Source organism: Chamaea fasciata, unplaced genomic scaffold, assembly GCF_029207755.1.
Source record: "Chamaea fasciata isolate MVZ Bird 193981 ecotype frontalis unplaced genomic scaffold, bChaFas1.0.hap1 SCAF_4, whole genome shotgun sequence".
Lineage (NCBI taxonomy): Eukaryota > Metazoa > Chordata > Aves > Passeriformes > Sylviidae > Chamaea > Chamaea fasciata.
In genome coordinates this window covers 56376597-56386155 of record NW_027094089.1, presented here as the reverse complement: position 1 = coordinate 56386155, position 9559 = coordinate 56376597, and the positions used below count along the sequence as shown (strand labels likewise).

Genomic DNA, 9559 nt, shown 5'->3' with positions numbered 1-9559 from the left:
CAAGGTGTGCACTCAAGAATAGTAAATCTGACACTGCAGACTTCCTGGCACACAGGCTTCAATTGAACATGCGTGCACAATCTGTCCAATTTGGCCAGAAAACACAGGATTTACTGAGCTGGGTGTTACACAGCCATAGTGCATATGGGCTGTGAATGTGTCTAGGATTACCAGTCACACAGCAGCCAATCAGAGCTGCTGTGAATGCACAATAAGGCTTCAGTTGCTGGACTTACAGAGAAACAGAAATCCTAGGAAAGAATCCTGAAAAATCTGCCATGATAGAATTCTGATCTGATAGAAAGCAAGCATTGCCAAGAAAATTGGCTTTCAGCAGTTGTTAATGGAAAAAAAAAAAAAAAGAAAAAAAAAAAAAAAAAAAAAAAAAAAAAAAAAAAAAAAAAAAAAAAAGATTGTGTGCCTCCCAGTGTTTGTTTCTGAGAGACTCCTGAGCTGGGGTGTTGCAGAAGGTTCCCTGACATGTTATCAGCTCTTCCCCACAAACTGCTTTACTGCTTTGGACTGCCCTTCTCAGCTCCAGTAGGATTGAATTATGTAGACTTTAGGACAGGGCAGGGGAAGAAGCTGTCCCAGACAATTGCAGCTCACCACAGTTTGTTTGTCTTTATTTTTTTCTTTTTAATGCACACTAGAATGGGTCTCTCAGGAGTGTGACAGTGGAGATAAGCATGAAAAGAAAAACATCTCCTGTCTGTAACTATTAGTCACTCCTGGTGGAGGTGGTCTTTTTTAAAATATGAAACCCCAATATGCAGTGTTACTGCAAGAATGACATTGAGGTGCTGGAGCGTGTCCAGGGAAGGGCAATGGAGCTGGTGTAAGGTCTGGAGGACAGGTCCTATGAGGAGCAGATGAGGGAGCTGGGGGTGTTCAGCCTGGAGAAAAGGAGATTCAGGTGAAACCTTATTACTATATGACTGCTGAAAAGGAGGCTGTAGCCACGTGGGGGTCTGTCTCTTCTCCCAGATAACAAGTGATAGGACAAAAAGAAACAGCCTCAAATTGTGCCGAAGGAGGTTTAGATGAGCTATTAGGAGAAATTTATTTACCAGAAGGGTTGCCAAGCACTGGAATAGGCTGCCCAAGGAAGTGGTCGAGTCACCATCCCTGGAAATATTTAAAAGATGTCTGGATGTCGCACTTAGGGACATGGTTTAGTCATCAACATGACAGTGTTATGTTCATGCAAAATAGTTCAACTTGATGATCTTAAAGGCCTTCTCCAACCTAGATGATTCTATGGTTCTATATGTGACTTCTGAGGGATCACATAGCTAGATGTATGCTGTAAATGAATCTAAACAGTAAATGGATCATTTATATAGAGGAAAAAGGCTTCAGCTTGCTAAATATTTCCATTTAAGTATTGCAATGAAAGCAAACCTGTTGGGGAAAATGGCACTGTGTTTTGAGGTACAAAAACTCAAACACTCAAAATTTGTGCAAGAAGTGCTTTTGCCCTTTTTGGTGCAAAGCCTGAAAAGATGAAGAAACGAGGGCTCTGTTCTCATCTGCACAACATTCTCTAATTATCAGGCCTATACAAACAATTAAGTGCTGTCCATTCTTCAGCATTTCACTTATATTTATTAGAATAATCAAAAAATTTTAATTAAACAGTAGAATACTTCATCTAGAAGACTGCTGCTTCTATTACCACAGCTTTTTTATAAACCAAGAATTGTGACATGCAGGGATTTTTCTGTTTGTTTGGTTTGGTCTTGGTTTTGTTTTGTTTTTCTTTGTTTTGTTTGGTGGGGTTATTTGTTGTTTTGTTTCTGTTTTTGTTTTGTTTTGCTTTTTAAGATGAAGTCTTACTTCACTGCTTTCTCAGTAAGTGAAATATCCCTGTTGCCTACAGATTATGGATGTTTGGTCTTGGCTGGTGTCACTTCTGTGGCAAAAGTGTCACAGAATAAAGTTGATGTACAGAGGATGCTATCTGGTTTATGAGGCGTGGGGATCAGCAGTATCTGTATCAGGTTCAGTGGAAAGAAATTATATGAGGACTGGGTAGGTGACCTATTGATCTGCTGGAAACATGAAATCAGCTTGAATTTAACCACAGGATTTGCGGAGCCTCCTAAAACTTTTGTTCCGTAGAAAGGTTTTTGATTTTTTTTTTATTTTGTGAGACACTGCACCTGGAGAAAGAAGCTTGCTGGGTGATTACAATAGGTCTCCAAGAGAAGAGAACAGGATGGAGGACTGGAGTGGGAGAGGGAGAAGCTGTGATGGATTTGGAAAGACACTGAGGAGGAAGTACTCCATCTGAGCTGAAAGGACTGGTCTATCTTGTTAAAGGGAGCCTTTCTGGTGGGAAGTCTGGATGTGCAGCAAAAGCCGGGGGGCACTAGGCTCCTAGTGCTGGTGTGCAGCGTAGGAGGCCCATGGCTAAGGTGTCTATTACCATGGCTTGCAAGCCTTTTCTGATTGGAAGGTTTGAACCTCCTCTCACTTGGGCCAAGAGGTAATGTCTGTGACTGCTGCACATCAGCAGGAGACATGCTGTTACTTTCTCTGTGAAATGACAAAACTTATGTTTGTTATCAGCCACACAGGTGTGTAATCCTTTTGCACTTTTATTTGTTAAATTCTGCCAGGTTTCTTGCCTTTTTTTGGGATTGAATATACTATTATTTCCCTCTTACTCTGTTGCTCACTTTTTATATTAGGGGGCTTGTTTAGAACCATCAAGGCTGGAAGGGGCTTCTAAGATCATTCAGTAGAACAGCCAACCCAGCACTACCACTGTAACTCTAAATCACTAAACCACATTACCCAGCACCAGATCCAGATGTCTCCTAAGGACCCAGGGATGGTGACTCCACCACCTCCCTGGGCAACTTATTCCAATGCTTCACCACCCTAACACTGATATTTTTTTTTTCTAATATTTAATGTGATTCTCCTGTCTCAGCTGAAGGCAGTATCCTCGTCTTGTGATTAAACAAACCCAACTCCCTCAGCCATAAGACATGTTTTCTAGTCCTTTCATGAGCCTTGTTGACTTTCACTGGAAAAGCTCCAGCACCTCAATGTCCTGGAGTGGTGAGGGGGTTAAAACTGGACTTGAGGTGCAGCTTCAACAATACCAGGTACAGGAGGATGATCACTCCCCTTGTCCTGCTGGCCACACTATTCTTGGTTTAGGCCAAGATGCCATTGGCCTTCCTGGCCACCTGGGCACATGCTGGCTGACACTGAGCTTGCCCTCAATGTGCACCCCCAAGTCCCTTTTTGTCGAGCAACTCTTAAGTCAATTCTCCCCCAGCCTTTAGCACTGCATGGGTTTGCTGAGACTAAAATGCAGAACTCAGCACTTTGCCTTACTGAGCCTCATGCAGTTGTCATTGGTCCACTTATTAAATCTGTCCAGGTCTCTGTAGGACCTTTCTACCCTCAAGCATGTCTATGGTTCAACTAACACACTTCAGGGGATTTCTTTGTGTAGGACTCATGAAGGTCTACTTTTTCATTTGTTTGGTTGGCTGGTGGTTGTTTTTTGTTTCTGTTTCTGTTTTTCTGTGTGTCCTTTGTAAACGTTCCGGACCCGGGGAGAGGAGGGCCCTCCGCGGGCGCTTCGGGAGCCGCTCCGGGAGCCAGCAGCAGCCATCCGCCCGGTGACCACGAGAGGTCAGCGCAGGCTTTGCTGCGGGCGCAGCGCCGGCGGCGGCGGCACCTGGGGCCGGTCCTCACAGGCAGGGTCTGCAGCGAGCCTTGCCGCGCGGTGGGGACCACGGGGAAGTGGCGCTGACTTTACACCAGGTCCGGCAGCAACGACGGCGGAATCCGCTCACTCACGCTGAGTGCTGTTGCCATGTGATATTTACTACCGTCCCTCATCTCCCTCTTGACCTACAGGATGATTTCGAGCCCTCAAGAGTTGATCCACTAAAGGTCTTTGCCCATCAGTTAAATGTATTAAAAACATGGGAGGAAAAGACCAAGAAAACAAGCAGTGGACACTGACCTTCACTAAAGTTCAGTTTGCTTATTAGGCATCAAAGGTATCACATCTGCAGGGCTGATGCCTTCAAACCAGGGACGGGACCTTGGGCTTGCACAGCCCTCATTTCTATACCTCCTCTTCTGCGTCAGAGGCCTGGTGTTGATACTACGGTTTGAAATAAGCTGGATCAAGTATCTAGTAATGAATGCTTCACGGCCTTCAGCACCATCTGTGCTAGGAGACTCAGGAATAATGGGGCAAACTGAAAAGTATAATGTCAAGAAGCCCTAATTCCAGAGTGCTGCATCATTAAACTGAAACTGGAAGCTTGCATGTCAAAGGATTCATATGTTAATATGGTTCCATACATCACTTTATTATCTAGACAGATCTATTTTACTATGACATATGCACTGTTCTCCAAGCTGAGTTACTTTGGCTTACTAATTTGGATCCATTTTAAGTAACTTGCACTTCTACTACAATGAGAAAGTCATCAAAGTAATGGCTGATGTCAGCATCTTTCAAAGCTGTGAGTCAGTTCTGGATTTCCCACCTATTTCATCAGAATTAGGCCCTTGAATACTTCTAAGAGACCTACCATTTAATGTGTCATACCATTCAAGTTATTCTTCTGCATTCATCTCCATTTATATACTTAGAGAAAAAAAAAAAAAGGAAAAAAGAAAAGAGGCAGATGTATGAAGGGTTTTTATCTTTTGAGAATGAGTGGTATATGCTATGTACACAATGCTAATTCCAGCAAGTGGAGACAATTGCACTTGCCTGAATACAGGCCAGGAGATAAAATTCTGGAAACTTCTCACATCTTTTTTAAAGAAAGCAAACTAAGAATTTATGCCCTTCTCAAGCAAATTCAGACTGACAGGTGACTGGTTTGGTTTCCAAGTCAAGAATGCCTTTGTGTATTAGTAGACATGCAAAAAAGTTTGTTAGGCTTGAGAATTTTTGTTTACAATGAAGAATTTTCTCCCCAGTACTCACAGTTCTGTAGACATCAGAGAAATATTCTTGGAGGGGCTGGATGTATCTGGCAGATATCATGCCTATGTTGTCACTAGTTTAAAATGGAGACTCACTAAGTGTTTATTGCCAGGTCGAATGCTGTCACCTGTAGTGTCACCAGGGCACCAACTAGAAACAACTGGAACTAGAAACACGACAGCTCATTAAAGTGGCTCAGTTTGAGAGGCATTTTGGAAATTCTGGTGCTCAAAGAGACTGAAACTACTGAGCAGATTATAGCATATACTGTCACTGATAAGATGTGCTTCATCCAGGACTCCCAGTGAAGTACTGGAAAGGATATCCCCGGGTTTCAACACATTCTAACGCGGACGATGCGGCTGCAGGTTAGGGAACAGCAAGGGTGACAGGTTAGAGAGATCTGTCTGTGCAATCCTCTGGAATCGGTCCGGACAGGTCGCAGTAGCACAGGTTACCTCAAGGTGGCTCTCCACAACCTCTGTGAAACCGCTTGGAAGCGGTGACTCGGTGGAGACAAGTGCTATCTGTGAGCTTAAGCCTAAGCGTGTCAGACGCTGAAGGGATGTGAAAAGTGATTTGCCTTTTAATGTTTAGACTGTGCTCATTCACAGCGGCAAAATGTGTTCTATTATTGCTTGGTTTGCTGACAAACACATTCAAATCTGACTTCAACAATTACACTCGTTTCAGTCTGAATTAATTATGAAGGATACACTGTCCAAATTACAGCTGCTTTTAATAAAGCCCGACTGAAAAAAAAATCTCTTCACTCACACCACCCCCTCGTCCCCAGGATCATAGGCCAATACAGCCAGCCTACAGAAAGATTATCAGTGACCTCAGAGCAGGTCTGCATCGGGGCTTGCAGTCCTGCAAGGATGAAATCTAGACAGCCTCTCTGGACAGGGAGCCTGCTCTGCTGCTTGACCGTTCTCAGGGAGAAAGGGTTTTTCTTATATCCGATCTGAGCCTCTTTATCCACCTCATTGTCTTCTGCCTCGCCACTTGGCATTGCTGTGAAGACCCTGGTGTTTTCTTCTCGATGATTGCTCCACAGGTTTTGGGGACTGCAGTTTGCCACCCGAACTCTTTGCCTTCCCCCGGCTGAACTGGCCCTGGTCCCTCAGCCTGCAGAGCAGGACAACGACGCAGCTTTGGACACCTCGGTGCCCTCCTTTGCACTTGCTCCAGTTTATCGATGTGTTTCCCCTGCTGGGTGTGCCCAAACCGGACAAACTACATTGCTGTTGTCCCGTGAGTGCTGAGCAGAGGGGGATTATCACCTCCCTGGGCCGGCTGGCCATGCTCCTGTTCATACACACCAGGGCACAGGGGGGCTTTGCTGCAGCCGGGCCGCTGCTGAACGTCACCAGATGACTGCCCAGTACAGCCCCAGGACCTTCTCTGTAGAGCTGTCCTCAGCTCTGGTGGTTACAGGGGCCCTCCCTTTGCGGCATTCACATTTGCAGTAACCATGTTGATAAAACGTTTCGTTTCCTTTTCCATGTATGTATGTATGTATGTATGTATGTATGTATGTATGTATGTATGTATGTATGTATGTATCTATCTATCTATCTATCTATCTATCTATCTATCTATCTATCTATTTCCCCTGCACTGTTCAGATTTTCCGTTCCAAGTTTTGGACACAAATCGCCCTACTACTTGCCAGTGCCTAACGGCCAGCGGTGTGCAGGGAGTTAGTTGGTCGTGCGTGCAAGCCCACCGCCGGCACCGCCGGCTCCGGCCGGCGCGTGCCTGCGCCCCAGCCCCCCCGCCCCTCTTGGCCTCCTGGCACGAGCCGCTCCCTGTCGCCCCCCCCCCGCGCCGGCGCCCAGCTTCCTCTCAGGCGCGCGCCGATTAGCATAATAAAGCCGCAGCCGCCCCTTTCTCCGCCGCCGGCCAATGGGAAGCCGGAAGCCGCCTGCGAGGGCTATAAGTAGCGCGCGCGTGCCGGCTGTTGCTTCAGAACGCTCACGAGGTAAGCGGAGGGAAGGCTGTGGGGGCCGCCGCTGACGGGCTGTGCGGAGTAACTGCCATGACTCTGGAGGAGATCCACGGACAGCAGCCCATGCCTGCGGGCAACGACTGGTACGTGCGGGTGGGCACTGGGGAGCCGAGGAAAGCGGGTCGAGGGCGGTTTCGGGGTGGCGGTGGTGGTGGCGGCACCGCGCTGACCCTGTGTCCTCTCTCCCGGCCCGCAGGATCCAGGGCGCCGGCACGGCCCTCCACGAGCTGCTGGTGTCGGCGCAGCGCCGGGGCTGCCTCACCGCCGGCGTCTACGAGTCGGCCAAGCTGATGAATGTGTAAGTAGGGCGGCGGGGGCAGGGGGAGTGTGTAAGTCAGCCCGGCGGGGCTTCGGGGCGGCCGGCGCCGACCGCGGGACTCATCAGGCTGCTCCCCTCTTGCAGCGACCCCGACAACGTCGCGTTCTGCGTGCTGGCCGCGGACCAGGAGGACGAGGGGGACATCGCCCTGCAGATCCACTTCACTCTGATCCAAGCCTTTTGCTGTGAGAACGACATCGATATCGTGCGGGTGAACGACGTGGCCAAACTGGCGGCCATCGTGGGGCCCAGCGAGGACTCCGGGGAGCCGCGGGATCTCCACTGCATCCTCATCACGGTGGGTGTCCCGCCGGCGCTGCCGGCTCTGTCCCCCCCGGCGCTGTTCCCCTGGCGCTGCCGGCCCTTCCCCGCAGTGCCAGAGCCTCCCCGGGGCGGCCCCTTCTCCCGCTGCGGGTGGTCGAGTTCTCTGCTGGGCACAGATAGAGTGCTTGGCGCACAGCAAATCAGCTGAGTAGTAGTAGTAGGAGACGGAGGAGGCAGAACTTCTCGTAACTGGATTTCCTTTGCTGTCCACAAGGACATCTCTGCTTCCTGTCTTGTCTGTGTCAGAACAGAAACTGTCTGGAAGTGCCTCCAGTGCTAAGCTAATGCTTCTGTAAATAATATGATGATCTCAGCTGGCAGGCAGCACTCATGGTGTGCAACTTTCTTTCTTGCAGAACCCGAATGAAGAAGGCTGGAAGGACCCAGCTCTGGAGAAGCTGAACTTGTTTTGCGAAGAGAGCCGAAATGTCAATGACTGGGTGCCAACTATCACCCTGCCTGAGTGATGCTCACCTGGGGCACTGGGGAGGCTGAAACCTTTGTTGCATTCTCAACGTGCTGTGCATTCACCAAAATGTGCAACAAGCTGCTGATTCCATGGATTAGCCTGGTCAAGAGACTGGATTAAAGTCCCTCAGACTGGCATGCAGTGGGCTGTTACAGAGGAGAAAGAGGAAAACAGCTCATCTCACCAGTGAGCCTCAGTAGGCTGCAACCGTGGAGAGGCTGACACACCATGGAACTAAAAGAAGTATTGCAAGTTTGGCTATGTGGAGCTGTTTCAGAAAGGAGAGAGAAAGTTTGAGGGAAGTGGGCCAAAACTTTCCAGAGGACTGGATAGAGTACTGTAACTAGGAACTGTTGGTGCTGTCTGCAAAACGCAGGAGAAAGTATCAATATTTATGGAGTATTGGGGATTGGTTTCTAAGACAAATGCAGATATTCCAAAGCAGACAGACTTCAACAGGCCTTTTGGGTCACTCTGCAGATCTGTTTTAATACTGCAATAACTTTTATTGAAATTGCTGCTATTGAAGCTTTCATAATAAATTTTTGACAATTAATTTCTGGGAGTGTCTTGCTTGCTGGGTGCGGGGAAGCATGTCACTGAAATACTACTGATGTTTTGATTGTGTGCTGTAGTCAAAGATCTGCTCCACAGTAATGGAGTTATTGCTCAAATACTTTCCTGGGCTGGCTGAATGAAGTGCTGTGCTGTCCAAGCTGATAATTCAACCTTTTACCCTCTTGCAACAGCTGCTTATCGCAACAGCTTGCAAGACTAAGGAGTCGCATGCCTAATGAGCTCACTTATTGTAATAGGAGGTCTTTGTAGTCTGGTGGAGGAACACAATGCATGTTAGAAACATGGATTTTTGGAATACAAACCTCCAGTAACTTGCATCATTGATTCTTAAATATGACTTAGATGCATTCAGAGCTGACATGTTTCCACTTGACAGAAGCAGCTTAAACATGATGGGAGGCTGCAAAACTCCTTAGATGTCAAACACATCTAACGTTTGCTTTGATTAGAATGACATCATTAAATCTAAAACTAGTAAATGATGAATAAACATCACATCTGCCACAAGCTGCTCTCTGATTGCCATATGCTGTAACAATAGAAACTGTCAGTCCAGAAGCCAATTTTGTGAAACCTAATTGCATGACAACACCAAATTAAGTCCAAAACAATTTAAGGATGGTGTGGCCTTTTTCAGAGATCCTGTCGTAAAAAGTTAATATGAGTGGGTTGATTTGGCCCTATGTTAAAAGGGAACATCACCCCATTTTTTGTGCACAAACTATGCATGTGCTCCAGGACCTGACATTAAAATGGCACAGTAATAATCCCTTCTCCACAGAGCAAGAAAGTTAAACTACTCACTTCCTATATAGGCACTAAAACCACTCAGTTATCACAGTTGCATTTCCTCTGGGCTGGCTTGCAGTGATTGAC

At 47.2% G+C, this 9559-nt stretch overlaps 1 protein-coding gene across 1 annotated transcript; it reads left to right on the top strand.

The window, feature by feature from the left end:
• The first annotated feature begins 6908 nt into the window (after window positions 1–6908).
• Window positions 6909–8660, top strand: GADD45G (growth arrest and DNA damage inducible gamma). The gene is made up of 4 exons (XM_066182412.1): window positions 6909–7075; window positions 7189–7290; window positions 7396–7609; window positions 7992–8660. Exons 1-4 carry the CDS (start codon window positions 7023–7025, stop codon window positions 8100–8102), a joined length of 480 nt encoding a protein of 159 aa, XP_066038509.1. The 5' UTR covers window positions 6909–7022; the 3' UTR covers window positions 8103–8660.
• The last annotated feature ends 899 nt before the right edge of the window (window positions 8661–9559 follow it).